The sequence below is a fragment of the Dermochelys coriacea genome, chromosome 10 (genome assembly GCF_009764565.3).
Source record: "Dermochelys coriacea isolate rDerCor1 chromosome 10, rDerCor1.pri.v4, whole genome shotgun sequence".
NCBI classification, from domain to species: Eukaryota; Metazoa; Chordata; order Testudines; family Dermochelyidae; genus Dermochelys; species Dermochelys coriacea.
Window position 1 is genome coordinate 78,978,332 of NC_050077.1, and position 25,656 is coordinate 79,003,987.

The following is a 25,656-nucleotide window of genomic DNA, read 5'->3' on the forward strand; positions in this document are numbered from 1 at the left end:
CACGTGGATTTGAGCTAATCACTCACCTCATTGCTCTGTGCCTCAGTTTCCCCATTGGTGAAATGCAGATGGTAATAGTTAACCGACCCTTTGAAAATGCTTTGCGATACCCTGGGTTGAAAGGAGCTGGGCAGGTGCAATGTATTGTGAGTTATTGGTTCATTGGCAAAGCTTTACATCAGTGCTGTCCAGTGCCTCCCTTTCCCTGTGTCTCTTGGTCTCCAAGATCGGTTGCTGACCACTCTGTTCAAAGGGAGAACACACAGTTCACTGTTGATCAGATGACGCATTCCTTAACAATTGTAATGTTACATACAACACCCTAGTCCATCAAGTGTGCTATTAAACGTAGGCCATTTGAAACCCATGCTTCACGGTTAGCACAGCAATGCTGCCCCTACAGCAAGAGAAGATAGCTGTATCCAAAAAGCTCTCAGCGAGTGGGCAGTCTGCAATGGTTGTGTCTATTGGCCTCCTGAGGCCCGGGACGGGCCTGGATTGCCAGAGGGCTGGGGTGTCTGCCTACCAATCACAGTCATGACCTAAGCCAGTACCTTTAACAAGCACTGAAAAATTTCCTCTAAGGGATAAAGAGGGGATGAGCAGCCTCATTCCTCTGCACCCTCCCCCCAATGCACCCTTGAAGACACAGCCCCTCCATCGGGTGGGAAGGGGGCCTGGAGAATGTGATTGTCAAACTCCTGGATGGGAGCTGGCGGTTAATCTCCTACCATGAGACCGCTTGCTGCAGGTGCAGCCCCAGACCCATGGGGGATTAGCAACATCTGTAAAGATGTAAAACCAGGATGTTCTATTTTCTGGTCCCCAAAACATGGGGCAGAGGAGAGGGTAGAAAAGTCAGCTCTGCCCCACTTAATGCACGTGATCTGGCCATTCCTGGATGCTTTGCAGAGCCCCACATGTGCAGTTGGGTGCCTCTGAGTAACATGGTACTAGTTTCTTATGCTCAGAACCCACTGGATTCTTGCCAGAAGAGAGCTGGTGCATTAAAAATAACAGCTGTTTTGTTTTCTCCTCAAACAGCTTCTATGTCTTGTTCAGGTTGCCATGGCAAAAGGCATAGAAAGGATCCGTCAGACTGGTTAACAGCTGGAAAAGGGGCAGCTGCCAAAGGCTTCCTGCTGCACTTCTAAAATCATGGCTATAACAAAATCTCAAACTGAAACAGACCAGAGGAAAGGTCGTGTGTGTCCCTCCGCACCCTGGAGCAGTGTACAAAACAGGGAAGAGGCTTCAGGATGAACACTTCCAATGGACTATAGTTTTCAGAGTAGCAGCCATGTTAAACTGTATTCGCAAATAGAAAAGGAGTATTTGTGGCACCTTAGAGACTAACAAATTTGTTAGTCTCTAAGGTGCCACAAATACTCCTTTTCTATTTGCAATGGACTATAGTGTTTTACTTGGGAATAAAATGCTGACACCTGGATAAATACTAGAGCCGTGCTGGGGAGCTGTCTGATCTGATGAGAGAGAAACAGAACGGGATTCTAACCCCAGTTCTGCCACTGTCACCTTGGGCGAGCCACTTAAACTCCCGAATCTCCTTAATTCGCATAAAAGACAAGTGGCAGAGATGGCCCCCAGGTAATAACCCCAGAGCAGGGACCTTCCTCAGCTGGTGCAAAGCTGGCATGAGGATTCTCTGCCACTCCCCTGCACAGCCTCCATCACGCAGGCATGCTGGGATGGGTGCAGGTGTGTGTCACAGATGGCCGGGGGTATATCTGTTGTGCTCTGCGTTCCAGCTATGCTGAGCTATAGGAAGTTGCTATAAGTTAAAGCAGATCCCAGGGTTGCTCTAACTTATACTGGAGTCCGAGCAGGCTCCCAGAATTGGGACGTGGGTGAAGCGCAAAGGTGGCTTGGAACTACCTTTACCCCCTATTATGGGCTGAGAGGTGCAGTTCAGAATCAGGTCTCCCAGGTCAAGTTCAGACCTGGTATAAGCAGGTGTAAATCAGTTTCCTTGACTTCAAAGCAGCTAGCTAAAATGACTTACCTGTCATAGAGGGTAGTTGTGGGAGTTAAATCATGTTTATCAGCTGGTTTGGGAGTCTTAAGTGTGCTAAGTGCAGGTCGGGGAGGGGTGGTTTTTGTTTTGCTATACGCGGTTCATTGCCTTTCGGGCCAATGGTCTGAATGAGATGCTGCTGATTGTGTGCACCTGTTCCTGGAGCTAAATGGCTACTGAGCTCCAGCCAGGCTGAGCAGTGATGATTTACATAGATATATTACATGGGAGAGCGAGGAAAGTGCTTTTCTGTGGCCAAGATTATTTGGACCATTCCTTTGAAAGGAAAACCTGGTGCCTGGCCAGAAGCAATAACTGGGGGAGACTGAACATTCCAGGGCAGCAGGTCAGGAATAAGAGAGGATGGAAGGAGCAGGGATTGTCAGTTTCGATCACGCTGAAGATACCCCAAGGTAAATGTCGATGTGGAGGTGGCTGGACGTTCCAGACTGGGCTGGCTGGCTTGCGTGGTTTAATCTGCTAAAGGTTGATGGTAGTTAAATCAATGACTTATGGGGCATCTGGGCTTATTGGCTTTGCTGCACAACAGCACAATGGAGTCTTTATCTAAGTAGAACTGCTGGGAAGAGAACAAAGGGACTCATCTGAAGATGGCTTTCTGGGCTGGTGTCCTTCAACCTTCCCTTCAAAGAAAAAAAAAATCCCTCCCTCCAAAAAAAAAGTCAGATCTAAGCAGCAGCAGGACTTCCTCATATTACTCCAGCTTGGAATGTCCACATAGGCAGCAGAGCAAATGTTTGCTTCTTAGCAGCAGAAAACATTGTTCTGAGTTCACTTCATTTCACCCAGGAGGCTTATGATGAAGCAAGGTCCATCTTATTATAGATTTAAGGCCAGAAGGGGAACCATTCTGATAATCTAGCCTGACTTCCTGCATAGCACAGGCCAGAGAATTTCACTGAGAAATTCCTGTGTCAAATTCAACAAACCTGTGGCTGAACAAGAACATGTCTTTGAGAAAGATGGCCAGTCTTGGTTTAAAGACCCCAAATGATGGAGAATTTCCCACGTTCCAGTGGCAAATTATGCTCAATTTTTAAAACATGCCCCTTATTTCCAACATCAGCAACAGAAGGCAAGTGAGGTTAAGCAGGAGGAACTAGAGGTCTGACAAATGGAAGGATCCTGCTATCTCTGGAGGTGGTAGTAGCCTCTATCAAAGATGTTCCTCTCTCTGGAGACGAAGTGCAGAAGTCTGTTCACATGATCCTGCTGTTTCTTAAATTTGGGATTAGCTGCCATTCTCTGACCCACCACAGGCCTCTCTTGTCCAGAGGGGGCATTCAGCAGTCTTTTCTCTATTGTCTTCAGAGGGAGTGGGGGAACAAAATGCCAACAAAGCCACCTTCAACCTTCTTCAGAGTTCTCTGCTGTAGCCAAACCTGGTGGTGCATGTCATAGCATGTGTATCTAGTTAAACAAATGACGCTAGAACTGACCAGTAGCCATAATGGATCACATTTCCAGCCCCAGCTTCTGCACTGTCCTGCCCAGTTTTGCCCTGCAGCTGTTACAGCACGTGCAGAACTGAATGCACACCATTTTACATGGGGAAAATATGTTATTTGGAGATGATGCAGGAGCAGATTCATGCCTGGTTTGTGCATATAAAGCTTTTGACACTGGTATTGCAATAGCTGGATGTGCAGCTATCAGTCCAGGACCCTTTCCATTTTGGAGGGTTCTGATCTGAATCCTAGGGAATCTTACGTCTATGTCAGATCCAAAAGGGACTTGGTTCTTGGTTCAGACTTGCATGCAGACAAAACGACATGAGACAAAATCTTGCCAGAACAGCTCACGAAATTACAGCACAGTTGAATCCAAACCCCAGCACTGCTACATTATGATGTAGGGTGAATCTCCTCTCTAGCCATTTAGTGGAGACTTCCTGTGTCTCTTTACATCATCAACTCTCCACCTCATTTCAGATCATAGATGAATGACAGATCTTCCCCACCCCAGGCCTTACTTCTTAACTTCTCTCTCCCGTTACTACCAGTATTTAACTCTGTAAAGCAATCTTGGGGACATAGTTTTGTATGACAGACACTCTGATTTCCTTCTCCAGACCTGTAGCTCGAAACTTGTACCTACCACCCACAGGGGTTGGTCCAATAAAAGCTATTCCGTCACCCATCTTATCTCTCTGATACTCTACAAAATAGTCGTGTCATGAATGAACACGCTCAACGTATTGACAGCCAGATTCCATGGCCTTGTTACATTATTCTAATATATCATAATTTACGCTCTCCAGCTTGTCAAAACCTTTCTTCTCTCCCTGAGCAGCTTTATGTAGCCGTTCAGAAGGTCTGTCTGCAGTGACAGCAGCAGATTGAATTTGGATGATAGTGGAGCCTGGTAATCTATTAAGAGAACAGCTGTCATGTATGACCCCCATCTGCTGATTTGTAGCATGTTGTTCAATGCTTCAGAATTTGAAACAAATACCTGGTTTGATTACAAAAACCATAAGGCAGGTTTTCAAAGGGTCATAGATTCTAAGGCCAGAAGAGATCACTGTGGTCATCTATGATCTGCCTGCATAACACATTCTCTAGAATGTCCCTGAAATAATTCCTGTTTGAACTAGAGCTGATCTTTTAGAAAAACATCTGGTTGGGGTCCTGCTATGCAGCAATTGTAACAATCAAATCATTTGCCATCGGCTTGGTTCCAGTCCCGGTCAATTTCAACCCAAAGAAAAGGGAAGAATTGGTTACAACAATCATAACTCCATGTCATGCTAGTGTAAAACCAACAGATCTCAGTTGTCGGTGGGCAGGATCAAACCTGGGACCTTTGGAGTTTAGTGCATGAGCCTCTACTGCATGAGCTAGAAGTTGACTGGCACTTAGCAAAGGCTGTAGAGTAGACTTATAATCTCTCTCTAAGTGGTCTTGGTGCCACTAGATGGGACAGAACACCACACCCAGGAGGGGTGTGTGTTACACTCGCCCTGGTGTTAAAGGTCCACCCAGTGAGGAAGAAGCCTGTTTACTCAGGGGAACCAAGTGCTATGAAAGAACATGGGGAGAACTCAGATGAAAGCCATGGATGCCCCAAATCAGTAAAGTCAAATCACAAAGTGAAGTGAGGGTCAGAACAGCAACACTGTAAAAATGTACCCTGCTTTCTCAACAGCTCTGATCCACTTTAGCTTGGAGGGAGCAGAGAATCAAGGCCCTCTGATTTTAGGGGTGAATTTGGGTGTTTTTCTCTTTGCTATCAGCTGGGCACCTCTTTGAGCTGTGGCATCAGGTTCCAACTTCTGATCATGCAGCAACTTGCCCTGTGACTCCCCTTGGAGCATGTTTACGTTATGGCATCAGACATGGAGAACAGAGAAGATGCTATTTTACCTCCAAGGGCATCCGCACCCGTGCCATGGACAGCAGAATGCAGGGCAGTGATTCCACGTGGCCAGGTTAGTTTTATTTCTGGAGGGGCATGAGATGGCAGGTGCAGTTTTGGGGCCTGATCCTGAGAGGTGCTGAGGACCCACAGCTCTCACTGCTGTGCTGACAGCATTGGGGAAGATAAGGCTCTACAGCAAATCAAATACTATGGAAACATCTTGGGAAGAACAATTAATTATGTTCCACCCACGTAGTTCCTCCTATCACAGTTAAAGCTGGGATGGTCCCTTCCCACATACTGTGTGCTCTTTACCAGAATAGACATTGGGTGTTTTAACTGGCTCCCTTGCTGTGGGTTGGTGTCTTGTGCACCAGTCCTATTTTGTGAGTCAGAAGCAATATGTATGGTCTTTCCTGTGTGTCACTCATGTGTGCACGTTCCATAAAGAACTGCACTGATTCACATGGGGCAGAGTCCTCCATTGGTCTCAGTGCAACTCTGCTGATTTACATCAGCTGAGATCTGGCCCGGGAGCTGGCTTTCAGTGAATTAAGACCCTTTGAGTCCTTTAAATAATCGCTTGGGGTCGAGGTCTGTTTTTACTGTGTAATTTCATGCAAGTGATCTCACTGCTGGATGTTATTTTTAAATTCACTTGCAATTCTTTTTTTGTATTATTAACCCAAATACCAGAACAGCTGGAACGCAGAGATACAATCAGTGTTGTGATAGGAAAGCAATCAGAATAACAGCGCTACTAGTAGATCAGTGGAGTGTAAAGCCCTCTTGTAAACGTTCGGCCCAGTCCTGCTTTCGCTGACATCCATGGGAGTTTTGGCATTCATGTCAATGTCAGATTACCTGATGTCAAAGGCCATTGCCTGCACGTTTACCAAACATTCCTAATAATAATCTATAACATTTATATACATGCACATGTTCAAAGTGCTTCACAATCATTCCATGTGAAGGAGGTGGTTACATTTTGTCCCTGATGTATGGAGAAGGAAACAGAGGCAGTGAGTGGAGAAGCAGCTTGGGCTAGTGGATAGAGCACTGGACTGGGAGTCAGGAGACCTGGGCTTTCTCCCATTGAGCTGCTGTGTGATTTTGGACAAATCACTTCACCTCTGTTTCCCCTGCGTCTGCCTTGTCTGTTTAGATTGTAAACTCTTTGGGCAGGGGCAGCCCCAAGCACAGTGAGTCCTGGCTCTCAAGTGGGGGTCAGTAGGTGCTGCTGCAATACATATGGTAAGTCACCATTTAAAGTGGCTCACCTGAGAGCACCCAGCAGCAGATGGGAATTTGGTATCTTCTGCCACATGTTCCTTCATTCCTCCATCCCGGGCTGCCTCCGGTGTGCATTAGGAAAGAAGTCATTTGGTCGGAAGCATCCTCTAGTGGGTCCTTTCATCGTGGCTTAATTTAAAGACCGATCTAAAGAGCAAATCTTTCATTTCCCCTGGGAATCCTAGGGATTTTGTTTGTAAGATTACTCGGGCAATTTTGCAATATTTGCTATTCTGGTAAAATAGCTATATAAAGACATGTACCATAAAGTGCTATTTTTGCAAACCCAGGTTGCCAGATCTGATATCAGCACAGTGGAGTCTAGCTCATGCTCGCAGGCACACATGGGGCAAAGGAAAACACCAGACTATTAGCGTCTAAAAGAATCACAGTTTCAGGATGTAAGCTAAACAAATTCCACCCTAGCACCTAAAGCCTTAATAACAGGGGAATTTTAGGATGATCTTTGCAAGACCTTTTGGAGTCATATAAATATTTATGTTGCTCTGCCCCATAAAGTTGTTTCCCCCTTCGTCTCCAGGAACGATTAGCACAGTTCTCTCATGCAGCAGCATCTCTGACATGTCGTCTTTGCTTTTGTTGTAGTGATTTATCTCTCCAAATACCTGGCAAGGGCTGGGTTTGAAAAAACACTTAGCTCTGAACTGTGATTAATTTTAAACACATGCAGCCTGTGTTTCCCGAAAGAGAAGGGCTGCTAATGTCTTTCCTTTGGTCCACCTGTAGCAAAGTGGTGGCAGGGAATAGACTGTGGCTACCTATGAGTGGGGCCATAAGGGCTGGGGGATCTGAGGGTGCGAGGAGCTGAGTCCTTTACCCTGTGAGCTGTGCAAGGACCAAATGCAGCCTTGGTCTGTGCTCTCCCATCATGCAAGGACTCGGGGCCCTAGCTTTGATGGAGTCACTAGAAGCACCATAGGGATGCGTTGATTGGCACCGTACATCTTCTTATAGGTGTTATATGCACTTCCCTACTGAGCTCTCAAAGACACCATTCTAGATTCAATCCCTTTGCATTGGGCTAGTGCAAAGCAGCTGTAAACCAGTGGACCCAGCTGGCTGGACATTCCCCTAGGGTGAGGGCATCCCTAGATCATCTTAGAGTGAGAATACATAACACTTATACCTCCATCCTCTGGTGTAAGGACTGTGTTGCTCACAAGGCTGGGAGGAAGATGGCATAGCCAGAGCCCTGGTACACTCTGGTAATACCCAATTTGCATACTAGCCAGCTAGGGTAGTTTAGAGCAGTGCTGAGGCTGCTCTAAACTATGCTGGGGACTGGGCCAGTATAGGAGTGGGCTCAGGATGAAGGAGCTGCAGAAAATAACTGTGACCCCCCCTCAGCTGCACTACTGTGAATTGGACATAGCAGAGCATCTGGGTCATTGGCCCTGTCTCTCAGAGCTGGTATAGAAACCCAGCCCCTCCACTGCAAGGTGAACAGAGCCCTCAGACAGGTGGGCACTCTGATGAATAGCTGCAAATTTTGGCTTTACTGGCTACTGGCACAGCCAGTGGGCATAGGACTCTCAGCATGAGTCAGTTGTTACAAACATTTGGCAAAAACCATTACACAGAAGCAACCCTACACAAGGGAGGTGGCATTGCCTAATGGGTAGGGCAGGGTTCTGGGAGTGGGGACCTCTGTGTTCTCTTCCCAGCCCTGATAATGACTGGGTGAAGCACTTGCCTTCTTTAAGCCTCAATGTACCCCTCTCCGGGGTGTGTGTGCAATACTATCCTCGGGGATGCTGTGAGGATGAATTAATAAATGGCTTTGACTAGTCGCCAAACAACGGCTTCAAGCAGCATGGGGTAGCCCATACCATGTTTTGGGGGTGATTGGAGTGCAGGCATTTGGGGGCTTGTGTTAGTTTCATTGACGCCAATGGAATAGCTGTGATGTAAAGGTAGAGTGAGATCAGAATTGGATCCTTTGACCTCATGCTAGGCCTGGCACCTTTTCAGAAGGCTGCAAATCGGCCTTGCTGCTCTGAACACCCCAGAGCGAAGCTGAGTCACACCAGCTGAGGGCAAGGCTGTGAAAATGGACGGAATTGTATGTGCTGCCAGGAAAGTGTTTTGGCCTGCGTTGTGCTCATTAAGACCTTACTCATAGGAGCAGTCCCACTGGGCTTTGGAGTCCCTTTGGAGCTACTCCTGATTTAAGTAAGTGTGCAATCAGGGCCGGGCCCAAAGGAGGGGCTGTTGGTCTAAAGGCTGCAGGATTAGGCCCTGCATTAATTAGGTCTGGTGACCTGACTTTTCCAGTGCTTTGCCGTGTTTATGTAAGGGCCTTGCTAACTGCACCGTAAATTACAGTCAGTGCCAGTAATGGGTTGTAGTTAACGGACGGGTGTTTTGATAAGACAGTTTTATGTGAGCTGCTAGAAAAATGAGCCATTTTTCCATGGGAGCGCAGTAACGACCAGTTACCATATTTATTGAAATAGAGGTCAGTATGAAAAAATGACTGCCTCTATGGCGGTCCCAGCATGACCTCTGGATTCCCAGGACTGAAAAGGAGCTAACTGATGCATCTAGCAGATAGTATCACCAGAGCCTGTCTCCAAGGCACTGGCTGGACCGTTGCGATCACAGACTATTTCTGGCAGGTTTAAAAATAACTCCCTTGTTTTCATGGATGACAATCAGAAGAGTAGTGCTTTAATGATGTATATTAAAAGAGAGCTGTTCGTCCCAACGGAGCCCAAAGCAGGAGCCCAGTCCTGCATTCCCTCCCAGTGAAATCCCTCTGTGTGAGCAAGGCCATGTCTACATTTAGGGTTCCCAACTTGGTAATATTGAAAAACTGGACACTCCATTAGGGGTGCTGGAACCTCCCCTGTCCCGCCTCTCCCCCCGAGGCCCCCACCCCTGCCCCGGCTCCTCCTCTGGAGGCCCCGCCCCTGTACCATTCTTCCCCCTGAAGCCCCGCCTCTGTCCACTCCTCTTCCCCCACCCCTCATTGCTCACTGCTTTTCCCCTCCCACCCTTACACCCGGGTCCCCTGGCCACCCTATCTACATCACGGGAGCTATCGTGGGGTAGCTATGGCGCCATAGCAAGGCTGGCATAACCCCGGAGTGTGGATGCAGCCTACTGCAATGCAAGGGATTTTTTCCCTCACAGTGGGTAATCCACCTCCTTACACGATGGTAGCTAGCTCCCCCGGAAGCATTCTTCCGTCACCCTAGCCGCGTCCACACCCACATAGTTGCCGTGCTCAGGGGTGCGGATTGTTCATACCCCTGAGTGCTGTCACTGAGCAACCTGAATTTTAGGTGTAGACCAGGCCTAAGGACTGTGTGACGGATCCCCAAGCAAGAGCACGCATCTGTGTGATCCAAGTAGACAGGGCTGGATCCCAATCTGGTATAAATCACCATGGCAACATTAACTTCAATTTACCCCAACTACTCTGATTTACACCAGCTGACTTTGTTTAGCTTTTAATTGATGGCTTGAGTTTAATATTAGGGGATTTTGGGGGGGTGGGGAGGTTTCTCTGTTTTGCTTATTGTTTTTCCCCCAAGCTGGCACTTTGGTTGGCAGACGCATTAGCCCCTTTGAAACCTGCTGGAGCAGGGAGCTTCGGAGATGACAGCAACAACCAGTTGCTACAGCAACAGGCATTCTACAAATGAATGAATGGAAGCAGTGAGACCTAGTGGTTAGGACCTAGTGGGCGGCCACGATGCCTGGGTTCTATTCCTGACTCAGCTGGGAGTTGGGGGGAACTCCATGGAGTTCAGGGAGGTCCTACCGTCTTCAGCTGTGTTTGGTCACTTCCTGGAAGAAGTTGGCCTCTGTTGACCTTCAACTAACTGTCACGTGAAAAAATATATAAACACCAGCTGAGCTATTAAACTGTGCAGGGCGGATTCACTTCCCAAAGCATCTGAGATAGCTGAGACAATACTGCTGATGTACTCTGTGTGTTACGGCAGCCCCTGGAGGCGCCACTCAGAGATCAGGACCCCTTTGTGCTAGACACTGACACACGAATAACAAAAACCTGGTTCCTGACCCCCCCCCGCCCCAGCACTCCCATCCAGGTAAACCAAGTCCCATGCTATTACTTGCTTATTTTCTTCGGATGCTCTGAGTTTATTTAGACACGCGCCCCCATAATTACTCAAGACATTTCCTGCAGACCAGAGGAAAACCTCCCAGAAGGGATTTAAGGGTCGGAAGGGCAGCCTGGTAGGTAGCGCACTGGGCAACAGCTCAGAACACCTCGGGTTTAGCCCTAACTCTGCCACAGACTTCCTGTGTGACCCTGGGCACCCGGATCTTGCCTGGCGTCTCCCTGTGTTTCTGTACAAGAGATGATAATGCAGTCTGGACCTAGACAGCACAGTGTGCAAAGGAGATGACATGATCACACAGCCACAGGTATTTATTACAGAGCCACTGCACTTCCGTGGGTAGCGGCTGAAATACTTGATAGGCTCATGGGGAGCCGTGTGATTCGAGGAGGGCTTGGAAAGAGGAGAGGGTGGGTTCCTAGAAAGGTTTTTCTTTCGCCTTTTAACAGCTTCTTGCTGCCGCCCTTTATTAATAACGAAAGTATTAGTATCGAGTGTGCTGCAAGGATGCCGTGTAGTGCAGGGTGATGCTGCAGTGTCTGGGTGGGGGGCCAGGACTGTAGCACACAGAAGCCCCCAAGGGAACCACAAGCTGCTGTGTTTCTATCCCCTTTAACCATGCGCCTTGGAGGCCTTTTCGGCAGGTTTATTTGTTTGCTGTGAGGAAAGTCCCCTGTGCTGATGGGAAATTGTATCCAGCAGAGCCTGAGAGAGGCAGCAGCTTTCCTTACAAGGAGTTTGGCTGGGACTCAGCTGGCGAAAGTTGCAGGGAGCCTGAGCTCTCTTCCTCCCTGCCTCATTCATTCACGCGCGGGGCTGAGGTCCAGAGCCAGCAGCCGTGGGGACGGCGCAGACGCTGAATTCCCAATGATTCACTCGACTCATCGGTGCCTGGTGGCTGGCTTGTTCCTCTGGATTCGGTGTGTGGGTGCAGCCCTGGCCTTGCCTTGAGGAGGCGTGTGCGGGCGTGTGAGTGTGAGCGTGTGTGTAGGGGGCAAACCATGGATTTGTGGATATAAACAACAAAGCCTGCCCAGCAAACTCATCCTCTCTGTGTCCCTCATGAAAATCCAGCTCTGATATCAAGGTTAGAGGACTAATTTATCTTCTGTTTCTAATAGTGGGAAGGGGGGGCACAGGGGTAGAGGTCAGTTGTAGCTTTGTCTTTGCAAAGCAAGCATCTTTTTCCGTGTGTTCATGGCGGGTTTGGTTGAGACGGGGTGGGTGGGGGGAATTGCAAGGAAATACACAGCAAAACTTAACGTGAATTCCTTCCTGCAAGGAGGCTGCGCATTGCAGGGCCGCTGCTTATTTAAAGGATGCAAAAGAAATTGTACTCAGGAGAACGGGAGATTTCTTTTGTGCTCCTTTCCAACGACACTTTGCGGCCCTGATTTCCCAAGCCCTATTGCTGTTCGCTTCTTCAGGCCGGGAAGAAGTTAGTGGTGCCCTGCGAGGGGGGGTTGGAAATCGACAGGTGGTGCTGAAGATGAGTTTGCTGCAGAGAACTGGGAAGGAGAGAGAGAGAGAGGAGGAGGGGGTGCCTGTCTCCCCAGTAACGTACGCCCCCCCCATGATCTTCGATCCCGCTAAGGCAGAGGTGGACCTTTGCTGCAGAATCTGTTGGGGGTGATAGAGCTGGTGGAGGGGGAGACACTCAGCACTTGTGTCGCTCTGTCTCGCAAGCGGTAACCTGAGCTCCTCCCTATAGGGTGATCAGTCTCCCTGTGATGCTCTCATGCTTTCTCCTCGCTCTCTTTGAAAGGCAAGAGAATGTCCTCGATGTTTGGCAAGCCACGGGCCGCCCCCAGCACCACTGACCGTCATCTCCCCAGCCTGCTGCCTGAGTGCAACGTGGCGATCTTAGGATGCAGAGGATCCGGCAAATCAGGTGAGAGGAAAGTGTCATCGAGAGAGATAGAGAGAGAGAAAGATGCATCTGGCAAGAGAGAGCCCCAGGGCTGGGCTGAGAGGTCTTGGGGTAAAACATGTTCAGTTCATGTTCATTTTAGGCAGTGTGGCCTAGTGGGTTGGGCATCAGTCTGGGACTCAAGGGACCCTTGGTTCTATTCCTGGCTCTGCTACTGACCTGCTGGGTGACCCTGGGCAAGTCACTTCCCTTCTTTGTGCCTCAGTTTTCCCATCTGTAAAGTGGGGATGTTGATCCTTTATGAAGCACTATGAGATCTATAGAGAAAACGGACTATATAAGTATATATGGGTGTAAAACAAGCAAGAGGGTTAAAATTTTTCCCCGCTGCTCCACCTGATAATAAATGCCTTGATCCTGGCCCTGCTCTGTGGTTCCCAGGCCTCACATGATCATGCCCAGGGAACCAAAAGCCAATGCCCGCTCATACTGGAGGTGAGCATAGCAAAGTGCTGCTAACATGGCATTAATTCACCTGAAGTTATGAAAGTGGCAGATCCTCACAGCTTCCATTGGAATAACATCAGTTGTGCTAAGCTGTCCGGGGGAGTTGTCTGAGTGAAATCAAATGTAGTTCTGTAGGAACTCCATTGTATTTGAGCCTTCATCACAGGGCCAAACGTATCTCACTGGTTTCACAGCGGTCACAACAGACACCCACATGGCCCATCCAGTATAAAATGTGGCTCAGGAATCTTCCAAGTGAGGAGAGCTGCCTTTGGAAAACAGAACTTTCCTCATTCCCTTTGTCCTTCTCCGGATGGGTGAAACCCCACAGAGAAGAAATTGTGATGACCAGAACTAAGGCCCTGATCCAACAAAGTGCTTACGTGCATGCTTAACTTTAAGTACGCGAATAGCCCTATTGAAATCAACGGCACTGCTCATGCACTTAAAGTTATGGTGTGTCTTGCTGGGTTGGACCTACAGCTCAAAACCTTTAGATTCTGTTTACTGTAACCATGATGACTGCATTTACACTGGCTGCTAAGGCGTAAACTAAATAGCGTTCACCTGTTGGCCTTTGGTAGATTCTATATTATAAAAGAAAAGGAGTACTTGTGGCAACCTAGAGACTAACAAATTTATTTGAGCATAAGCTTTTGTGAGCATCCGATGAAGTGAGCTGTAGCTCACGAAAGCTTATGCTCAAATAGATTTGTTAGTCTCTAAGGTGCCACAAGTACTCCTTTTCTTTTTTGCGAATACAGACTAACTCGGCTGCTACTCTGAAACCCATTCTATAGTATGTAGCCAATTTTCCAGCAAAGCCTGTTCCACCATCCTGCAATTATTCTGACTGAAGTCAACACACATGTGCAAGGCAAGAAGGATATGGCTCCTGAAGAGGTTTGTTAGAAATCCTGGGGAAAGTTGGGTGAATCTGTAGTGGGAAATTGCTTCTCTCTGGAATGGCCTTTTCTTCATGTTGACATTTAAACAATTCTGACTAGAACTGAGTGAATAATAAATTTTGGTCCAATTTGAACTGAAACTGATATTTTCAGGGGGGTTTTCCCCTGAAAACAGTTCACTTTGGTGTTTTGTTTTGGGTGATTTCCCCCACCCCTTTTTTTTTAAATGACGCAAATTGCTAAACAAAACGCCATTTTGAATCGAAAAGTCGAAATGAAATGTTTCAAAATGGTCAGAAAAAAATGCTTCAACTTTTCTAGATTTCCTTTTACATTTTCTTTTTCAGTCAAAACTATTCTTTGAATTTGACCTGAATGTGGAAATAATTTCAGAAAAAATTATTCAGAAAAATGCATTTTTTTCTCAACTTTGCTATTCACTGAAAATGTTTTGCTCTGTTCTAATTGTGATTAACATCTGGTCTTCTCTGCCTTCCACCCAAACCCAAAGAACTGCAAAGACCTTCGACTTTCATTCATTCCTTTTGTTCTTTGAGTGAACTGATTAAAGTGACCTAATTTCTGTATCAACACAATGCTCCCTGGCTGAATTTTGACACTCAGCTAGCTGCTGCTTCCTTGCTAAAATGTTTCTTGCATTCTTTGAGAAACGTGTGTATAGAGGTGGCTGCTCTTAACAGACTAGCCTGGTTCTAAATTCAACCCATAACAAGCAGCAAAATGAATCTACTCAATATCTGGCTGGATCCTGCTCTCCTTACACAGACCAAACACCCATTGATTTTGATTATCATTTGTAGCACTATGCTAAGTGATGGTATCGATCCCAAACAGCTTACAATCTAAAAATCATTTTATGAGTTAAGCAGAATATGGGAGTAAGGACTGCAGGATCAGCCTCAAGTGCCTGATGTATAATATATCTTTCTCCTTTCATATATTATACAGACTATATGATACTAATCCTGTTATCTACCTCCATTTATATGGTGCTCTGTGTCCATAGATTGCAAAGTACTCTGCAAAGGAGATAAGTATAATTCTCCCCATTTTACAGATGGGGAAATTAATGCACAGAAAGGAGAAATGATATGTCTAAGGTCACGCAGCAGACCATGGTGGGACTAGATCCAAGGTCTCCGGAGTGCCAGCCAGTGTCCTATGTACTTGGTTACACTCTGCCATATAAAACGATGAGCAGTAGTTTGGGGTGGCTGTGTTACACATGAGTGGCCGAGCCGTGAGAGAGTTATGAAGGTTGTCACAAAGGAACGCCAGTAAACCCTTTGTATTACTTGCCCCACAGGTAATACGTAGACTACCGAGCAGGAAAGCTGGTTGAGAGAGTTATCAACGATTTGATTGGGTGTGTATTTTGTGTAACTCCATCTCTGTAAAGCCAGAGGCCTTCGTACTGCAGGTCTGACCATGCAGGCCACGGAAAGGGAGGAGAAGAACTGTAGCTAACACATCTGAAAATGCCCCAGGAGAGCTTTTTCTGAGCCCCAGGTTTGGGAGCTGAGCCACCTTCTCGCCCGTGGTGGAAAGGTCCCATTTCCAGCCACAAGATGTCAGCCCCTCGACCTCTTACTATCGCAGATTGAGTACTGCCCAGCCTGCACTGCACATGGCAAGAAAGTTGTGAGGGGCACAGGAGTGCTGTGGTGCGGCCCCCATTCAGCAGAGCTCTTACGCACACGTTTAACACTCTGCACCCGCTTACGGGCTTGAGCCCTGTGCTCTTTGACGTCAATGTTCCAGCTCCTGTTCCCGTCAGCGTTGCAGGATCAGGCCTCAAGAGCTTTGCCGAATAGGGGTGCCTTGCCTAATCATAGCCTTTATTTCCTGGCCCGTTTCATGGCAGGGGTCAGTATCTGCAGCCTCCAGTGGCAAATGAGCAGAGTAACTGGAGAGCAGCAAGGGAGAAAATTCCACATTTGAAGGAAGAAAGGGTAGGTTGATTTTAAAGAATAAACAGCTGGTGCCTGATGGAAGGTTTGGAAGGGTAACATAAGGCCTGGTGGAGCTAGATGGGGAGGCAGAGTTCAGGGGAGCAGTCAGAAGTGAATAACCACAATTATCACATGGGAAGCACGGCCACTCATCTTCTCTATGTTTCTGTCTGTACAATGTTGCATAAAGTAAATAAACATGAGAAAATCGATCCCATAATTTCTAGTTAATGCAAATGACTTTATTCTGCCCCAAGCCTCCCCGTGGCTTTGCACTCAGACTATATGGAGGGTCTGTGACTATGTCCTGGGACAACAAACGTCCAACTCAGAAATGCCATATGATGCTGTGCTTTTCCCGGCAGTACCTACTGTGCATTTTAAACTCAGTCTGGTTCATGCTGGCTGGGGCTAGGAGGGTCCAGTGACATTATCTGGGCTGTGGTCAGTTGCAAGGTGTAATAAGTTAGGACTGGTTTGGTTTTGACACCTGGCGATAAGAGAAACTTTGGGTGAAATCTTTCTGTTGGTGGGGTCGCTGGAGGAAAGGAATCCTGGAGCCGGATCCTCAGCTGGTAGATGTTGCTATAGTGCCATTAACTGGTGGATTTACACCAGTCTCCACCAGGCTCAGCTAGTCAGTGTCAGAGGTGGGATTAGAGTGTAGAAGTTGTTGGTTCCCAATCCTGTGCTCAGACCCCATTTCTGAAAAACTCTTATGGGAATTGTGTTAGTTAAATCTAATCTGTGATCCTTCAAAAGTATGTTGCAGCTCAGCAAAAGTGAAATGAGTGTGTATAAATATACTGTGTAATAGTTTGTATCACTTCACAGATGGGAACTCTGAGCCTAACCCTGAGGGAAACAATAAGTGTCAGGATGCTTTAATTTCATGAGCAGAACTAAACCGGCCCATGAACCATTTCTCAAGGGAGAGTTTGTTCATTTTCCTTTGCACGTGGCTGCAAGAGCTACTTGCTACTGGTGTGAAGCTGAGTGCACAGAGGCGAACAAAACTGAGACTAAACAAACCTTGTTTCACCTTTTACAGCACTGACTGTGAAGTTTCTAACCAAGAGGTTTATAAGTGAATATGATCCCAATTTGGGTAAGACATTTTCTTTGCAGTTATTTTTCCCTTGGTTGTTGTCTACATGCCATTTCCTGGAACACTTTTGTGCCTGTCCTATTATTGCTGTAATATAAAGCCAAGCAGTTAGTTTCTGCAGCTTTCTTTAGCCAGCTGGTACCAAGCTGGCTTTCTACACTGGCAGATGAGAAAATATTCTTCCTTTATAAGTGAACAGTAATTCTTTCCTAGGTCTAGGTTTTGCATAAATATGGCATTTAAGGGGGGCAGGGGAAGTGCGGTATTTGGAAAACAACTAAACACTTGGGAAATATAAAACCATGAGAACTTAATTACACTGAAAAATGCCGATTGAAAACCACTTTTCTCATATGTAAATCTCATTTTCCAGGCACTTTATATCGGTGCTTCTAAATGTCATCGCTAAGGATATGTGCTGATGAAATTAGCCTCCTCTTTATTGTATTTCTAAGTGCTCATGGAAATCATGGAAAACACAAACTTCTATTTTCTATCTCAAAAAAATATATATGATTCCTCCTCATTCTCTCCAATCATTGGTGCTTCACCATTCCTTATTTGGCCATGTACTGCACACCCGACTCTCTAATTAGCCCTTTGGTGTCAGTTCTGAGTTCAGCAGTGGCTCTGAGGCAGGTTTGGGTGGTAAATCTGCTTTAGACTCAGAGTAAACCAAAGGGCTTGACTCTCCCATCATTGGCACCAATATAAATCAAGTCAATTGGGTTACAATGCTGAGAAAGCAGAATCTGCCTCACTGGTTGTGGGTTAGTGACCGGTGCCATGGGTTGTTCTCACAATGGGTCGGATTTTCAGTTGGTGTAAACGGGCATAGTTCCATTGGTGTCAGTGGATCTTCACTGATTTACACCAGTTCTGTTCTATTCTCTGTTGTGTGTAGGTTACTATACTACGCTCATCGTTATAGTGCGTGAGCGTCTTCCTGGAGGGCATTCAGTACCGTAACTAACCGCAGTCACACGTTGTTTGTTCTCTCATCCTCTCCCCCGTGGGAGAAATGTGAGCAGTGGAGTGTATTGTTTTGGTAGGGTGTTGTCTGTGTGTGTGTGTGTGTGCGCGCGCGCGCAAGCGCACATTGCTCTATATTATGTCAGAGATGGCAGGTCAAAAAAATGCACTGTGCACTTGGAGTGGAAAGTGGGGATGGTCCTTAGATCCTGGGGGAGTTCACTCCACAGTCTGAGACCAGCCCCTGGGAACGTCCTGTCTTCCTCATAGACAAGATTTACCCATATTGAAGAGAGCTCCATTGTGCCAGAGGAGCAAATAGAATAGATTAGAATAGACTAGAGCATGTGCTCTTTATTTGGTTAAGAAAAAAGGGATTATTCCTGTTCTCTACTTGTCATTTCGTCACATGCAGCTCCTTTGCTACTGGTTCTCTCAGCCCCATGCACATTCCAGATCTTGTTTTACGAGTCACATAAATACACTCCTGTGTGGGACAGCCTATCAAGGGAACAGGACCAGGCTGAGAAAGGCTAGATGATAGAAATCACAACTCTTGTCTAAGGAGATTGCGTAGAAAGGAAAACTGAAACTGTCATTACAGACAGCAGAGATATATAAATATAAGAAGAACAGCTTTCATAGTTATGGAGGTAGCATTGGATTATTAATCCAATTAATAACTCTAAAGGACAAGATGATTTCAGAAATATTCCCTCTGCTGTCTTCCTCAGATAAACTTCCCAGTGAAGTCAGCAGCAATGAAACGGGAGGGAATTTGGCCCTGTGGAAGGACTATAGGACTTTGCCCAGCATTTGAGACCCTTTTTTCTTATACTTATGTTCATCAGCAGGGGGCTGCCAGGGATATGTTCCCCCTTTACAAAGTGATCTTTCACAAAGCGGTAAAATTCCCCCTGCACAGCAGGTCAGCACCAGGGCTATGCAGTTTAAGTCCCTACCTCCCTCCCCAACCCTGAGAAAAGAATAAAGGGACTTCTGCTGGTGAGAACTCCTAGAGAATCCCTGTTCCTACATGGGATTCCTCCATCTAGGGGAGAATGGGCATAAGTTGTCTTATTTTTGGTTCCCTCTCAATCTGCATCCAGATGTCTGTGAATCAGTTACAGAGGACATCTGAAAAATATGTAGCTGCCTGGCGTTCATTGTGGTGACATGGAAAGGCTTCTGTTCCGGAGGCACAGTGTTCGTCAGGAATAAGGACTTGGCCAGAGTTGTTTGAAAACTCATAAAAATTCATAACAGGGGAAAGACAAAAAGAAAAGGAGTACCGGTGGCACCTTAGAGACTAACAAATTTATTAGAGCATAAGCTTTCGTGAGCTACAGCTCACTTCATCGGATGCATTCAAAAGGTGCCACCGGTACTCCTTTTCTTTTTGCGAATACAGACTAACACGGCTGCTACTCTGAAACCTGTGATTATGCAAGGGGAAAGACAGTTAGAGACACTAGCAAAGCAATGTAGTTATTGCCAGACTGGATCAGATGATCTAGTCCCTACCCTGTCTTTGAAAGTGGCAACCACCACTGGTTTCAGAGGAAGGTGCATGTATTCTGCAGTAGGCAGTGATGAGATAATCTCTCCATAGGGAAAGTTTCCTCCTGACCCCCATTAGTTAGAGGTTGGTGATCATCACATCATTTTTCCTTTATTATATGCTGTGTATGAATAATCTCTTGAAATCTGGATAGTGTATTCTATTTCCTCACCAGGGTGCTCATCCCCTATCACATGGATACACATTAGCTTGTTTCAGAGTAGCAGCCGTGTTAGTCTGTATTCACAAAAAGAAAAGGAGTACTTGTGGCACCTTACAGATTAACAAATTTATTTGAGCATAAGCTTTCGTGAGTACAGCTCACTTCATCGGATGCTGAATTGGAATTAATTTGCAAACTGGATACAATTAATTTAGGCTTGAATAGAGACTGGGAATGGATGAGTCATTACACAAAGTAAAACTATTTCCCCATGTTATTTCTCCCCCCCACCCCACCCCCCACTGTTCCTCAGATGTTCTTGTTAACTGCTGGAAATAGCCTACCTTGCTTGTCACCGTGAAAGGTTTTCCTCCCTCCCCCCACCCCCCCGCTGCTGGTGTTGGCTCATCTTAAGTGATCACTCTCCTTACAGTGTGTATGATAAAACCCATTGTTTCATGTTCTCTGTGTGTGTATATAAATCTCACCTCTGTATTTTCCACCAAATGCATCCGATGAAGTGAGCTGTAGCTCACGAAAGTTTATGCTCAAATAAATTTGTTAGTCTCTAAGGTGCCACAAGTACTCCTTTTCTTTTTACACATTGGCTTGTTATTGTAAAGTGGATCCAATCGTGAGTTTGGAAAGGCTCAGGCTGATTTCAGGGAAAGGCTCAGGTTCATTGCAATCGGCTTTTGTACAATCCCTAAGCACGTGAGTGTAAACCCAAAACAACTCATTCATTTTAATGAGCTACACAAGAACAGAGCAAAATTTGGCTGCAGAGAACCAGCTAGAACAAACCTGATAGTACTACAATGAAAATAGACATTCCTGTAACAAAACCAAGAAAGCAAATCTGGGGCCTGAACTATCATAAATTAGGAGTCATATCCACTGACCTCTGGGCTGTCCTGTGCTTACTCAAAGCCCTCTTCACATGGGCAAAGGAGTTTGCATTGGAACAAAAGTGTGTGATCCAAAGCCCGTCAAATTCAATGGAAAGATTCCCATTGACTTCAAAGGGTTTAAGTCAGGCCCTAAGAGAGGCAGCATCTTTGCTTAGAGAAACAACGCTTCCTAACATATTTATTTTCTTTCACCTTAAGGCCTGCTCCAAAGCTTGGAGAAGTCAGTGGAAAAATTCCCAGTGGCTTTTGGATGTGGCCTGTAGTGTGTTTCATTGTCTCAGCTGTGCACTGCTCCATCTGAAATTACAAACTAGCAATTTGTGGAACGTGTTAACTTTGGTAGGAAACTAATATCCCAGAAATGAGCAGCAGATGCAGAAGTCTGGAGATAACTATATTTTGCACTGACTGCAGTTAAATGTTCTGGGCATTTTTTCCACTGAATCTCTGTTTGAGTAATTAACAACTATTTTTATGGGCCCAAATCCAGGGCATCATAAAGAACTGCAAATGATTTATTGTGGCCATTAGCCAAGAACGGACTAAAGACCTAATAACTCAGCAACTTGTGTTCCTAAAAATCCTTTCCTCAGATCTTGTTCAGGAAGTCATTTTTAAAGAAGGGAGAAGAGAGAGAAATCCTCCCATATTTTAAAGCCTCTCAAAAAATATCTAGTTGGAGCAATTGCTGAACATTCATTATTGTCACAATTGTTATTTCACAAGTAATCTCTTCTTCCCCATTTTTCAAAATAAAAGGCAGCCATTGCAGCATAAGTTAACAGACAAGAACACCACCATACCTCCGGCTCCTGATTCTGCATAGCTCTGTTTTTCTTACCAGATCAAACCTTTTCTGAACATACCTGTGTGACGGCTGGCCTATCCTCTCCCCTGTCAGAATATGCACATGTGCATTTGAGCCGTAGGTCCATTGTGAAATAGACACCCTTGATTTCCAGTTGAACTGGTTTTTTACCTTTACTGATGGCCAAAAAAGAAAATATATTGATGAGTTCTTGATTTGTGCTATTTGGATTTTTGGAGAAAAATACTGAAGCTCTTGTCTTGTGTTACCTAGCACTGGTAACCATCACAAGGCTTTGGAGACACTGACCTAGATTCATTGTTGTGTTACTCCAGTTTCACACCAGTTTAATGCTAGTGGAATCAATGAAGTTACACAAAACTGGTATAAGGCAATAGCAAATCAGGCCCACTAGCTTTCCCACTCCTCTGTGTAGTATGCAAGTTAGCTTTGTAAAGGATCAGCTACTCTGAGTGTGTATGTGTGTACCACTGCTCTGTACAGGATAGGATCAGAATTGCTTGACTATGTGTCATATGCCCTCTAATGCTATCAGTTACAGGAGATTTTCCTATAGCTCAAGTGTGAGTGGCATCTGTGTTTGGAGGAGAAAGAATTGCAATCTATCCCTGCTGTCAGCATGAATTTTCGAGAAGAGATGGCATACAGCATAGTGACATCTCTCGTGTGGTGTTAGGTGGCCACAGACTTGTTAAGAAAATTATTGACCCATTTTCCAGATGGAGAAATGACAGCGGAAATGACATGACAAGGCTGCAGAGCAAGTGTCAGGAATTCTTGTGTCTACACCTGCACTCAGACTACTAGCCTGCAGTACTCCCTGGGCATGTCTACACAGGGATAAAAACCTGCCACTGACCTGGGTCGGCTGACCAGGGCTGAAAAATTGCTGTGTAGACATTGGGGATCGGGCTGGAGCCTGAGCTCTGGGATCCTGCGTCTACACAGCAATGTTTACTTATCAGCCTGAGCCTTGCGAGTCCAGGTCAGCTGTCCCAGGCCAGCCCTGGCCATGCCACAGGTCTTTTGGAACTAGGGGTGCTGGGCATGCTGCAGTTTGAAGTAGTTTCCAACATATACAGCGTTTACAGTTTGGTTCAATGGCTCTCAGCACCCCCACAATACAGATTGTTCTAGCACCCCTGTCTGTGTAGAAGTACCCTCTGTCTGTGCACATATGAAGTCCTGTGGCAGTTACTACCACGTACCTCTCCCTAGGAATGTTATGGCTGCCAGGTAACAGAAGTCTGAATGTTAGTCAGCAAGAGGAGCTAGAATGGGCGAACTCTCCTGGCTGATTCATTTAGGGGAGATCCTACAGTACTCGCTCTCCTCCCGTCTTTTAACAGAATGTTTCTATTCTGCCCTTCCCTTATTGCACTTGCTCTTTCCTGATATTTGTTGCATGGAACAGTCTTGTCCAGGGCCATGAAACTTCCAGCCCTGGCGAACAGCAGCATGCAAACCTTTCCTTTGCTCTCATTTCTCAAAACCGAACACATCAGGATAATTGAGATGTGAATTCGTAACCCAGGTGAAGTAAGATCAAATGCCTGCATTGAGCTGCAGCCCCCGTGCCAGAGACATGTCATTCCTTGAATAAATGTGCAACAGATGAAGTTCATCAAATGAATTTATAGCAGAATTCACTTACATAAACCCCTGCTGTTGCCAAGTAAGCAACACATTAATTCTGAAATGGGTTAAACTCTTTCCAGTTCCGGTCTGAACCATTTGTGACGGGATTTATTTTGACAGCTGATGTTTTAACAGCAAAACATGACCTACATGCTACTCTACTACTGTAGACTTGTTTGTTAAACCAGGTTTAGCAGATATGTCGAAATGTTTATGATTGAGGGGGAAATTATGGTTCTTACTCCACCTAAAAAGGAGATTCAACTTTTGGTTTAAGAGGGATGGCCACTTAGCAGAAGAATACAGCTGAAGCAGGAGGTTATTTTCACTTGACACAGTGCCCAGTCAAACTTACAGTGAAATCAAGGGACTTTTTCAATTGACTTTGATAGAAGCTGGATCAAGCTCAGAATGTGGACGAGCTAGTGAGTTCTACTGGGTCCAAAAGAAAAAAGTAAAACCATATTAGTGGAATTCAGTGGAAAAAATTACCTTCAAATTGCCACTCAGTGGGCAGCGGCAGTCAAAAAAGCGAACAGAATGTTGGAAATCCTTAAGAAAGGGATAGATCAGGGATCGGCAATTTTGGCACGCGACCCATCAGGGTAAGCGCCCTGTCAGTCCGGGCCGGTTTGTTTAGCTGCTGCGTCTGCAGGTTCAGCCGATCGCGGCTCCCACTGGCTGTGGTTCGCCGTCCCAGGCTAACGGGGGTTGCAGGTATGGCGGCCAGCACATCCTCAGCCTGCACCGCTTCCTGCAGTCCCCGTTGGCCTGGAGCGGCAAACCGCAGCCAGCGGGAGCGGCGATCGGCCGAACCTGGGGACGCTGCAGGTAACAAACCATCCCGGCCCACCAGCGGATCTCCCTGGCAGGCCATGTGCCAAAGGTTGTCGATCCCTGGGATAGATAAGAAGACAGAAAATATCATATTGCCTCTATATAAATCCGTGGTACGCCCACATCTTGAATACTGCGTGCAGATGTGGTCACCCCATCTCAAAAAAGATATATTGGAATTGTAAAGGGTTAAGAAAAAGGCAACAAAATGATTAGGGGTATGGTACGGCTCCCATAAGAGGAGAGATTAATAAGAATGGGACTTTTCAGCTTGGAAAAGAGACGACTAAGGGGGGATGTGATAGAGATCTATAAAATCATGACTGGTGTGGAGAAAGTAAATGAGGAACTGTTATTTACTCCTTCTCATAACACAAGAACTAGGGGTCACCAAATGAAATTAATAGGCAACAGGTTTAAAACAAATAAAAGGAAGTATTTCTTCACACAACGCATAGTCAACCTGTGGAACTCTTTGCCAGAGGATGTTGTGAAGGCCTAGACTATAACAGGGTTCAAAAAAGAACTAGATAACTTCATGGAGGATAGGTCCATCAGTGGCTATTAGCCAGGATGGACAGGGATGGAGTCCCTAGCCTCTGTTTGTCAGAAGTTGGGAATGGGTGACAGGGGTTGGATCACTTGATGATTACCTGTTCTGTTCATTCCCTCTGGGACACCTGGCATTGACCACTGTCAGAAGACAGGATACTGGGCTAGATGGACATTTGGTCTGACCCAGTGTGGCCATTCATATGAGAAGCCAGTCATAGAATGCATGCACATGTATGCAATGGCCCATAGGTACTATGGTGATAGGTAGGTAGGTAGAAGGACCTTGTGAGCTCTACGGATTTTGAAGTATAGCCTACATTAGATCTTAAGGCTTGTTAAGAAGTGTAATGGGTAAGCTGAGTGCATTGATACCTGATTTGCATATGCAAATGCAGGTTGGCCCAGACTACATGGGTACACATCCAGTGTGACATGTGTTGGTTGTGGGTGGAGACACAGATGTGTGTGTGAAAATACAGCCTTTATTTTACCTGGGAAAGAGGGCTCAGGATACTTGAGCAGCGGAAGCATTGACTCAACAGAGAGCTTTGCGCAATACAAAAGAGACTGAGGGATGCCGGCGGTGCTGCCCACCAAAGGCCTCATTGTTGGGTCAGAGACAGGACTGTGGAGAGAGAATCTCACTGAAATTCCTTGGAGGCTGTTGTACCAATAATGGGCTGGATCTGTGGCTATCGCCAAGGAGCTCAAAACAGAAGGCAACAGCTGCGGGGTGGAGGCTTCAGAGAAGGACATAGAAATCTCCCTATTCCATCCCCTTGATACTGGGGCTGCTATATGCAGGGCCAGCCCCCTGCACCAGGCTGGAGCAGCCTCTGGACTGCTCTAATTTTCACCAGCTGAGGGGGCTGAAACCAGTCAGCGATTGGCACAAGATGGGGACATCCAGACATGTCCTCTTTCCTCTGGTCACAGCCCACATGACAACAGCAGGGAGGGCGTGTTGAAGGCATGTGTCTATGATTGACTCTGAGCCACC

The 25,656-nt window shown here is 46.3% G+C and overlaps 1 protein-coding gene across 5 annotated transcripts in view; it reads left to right on the top strand.

Moving 5' to 3' along the window:
* The window catches only part of RASL12 (RAS like family 12), a 40,015-nt gene that overhangs the window by 468 nt on the left and 13,891 nt on the right, over positions 1–25,656 (top strand). Inside the window, exons 1-3 of one of the 5 annotated variants that reach the window (XM_043494514.1) lie at positions 1,484–1,608; positions 12,590–12,715; positions 17,134–17,190. In XM_043494514.1, coding sequence (XP_043350449.1) covers positions 1,488–1,608; positions 12,590–12,715; positions 17,134–17,190 — 304 coding nt within the window. In that variant the 5' untranslated portion in view covers positions 1,484–1,487. Of the gene's footprint in view, positions 1–1,483; positions 1,609–11,281; positions 11,912–12,535; positions 12,716–17,133; positions 17,191–25,656 lie in introns of those variants that run through there. The other 4 variants (XM_043494516.1, XM_038419557.2, XM_043494515.1 and 1 more) reach the window with 4 other exon arrangements.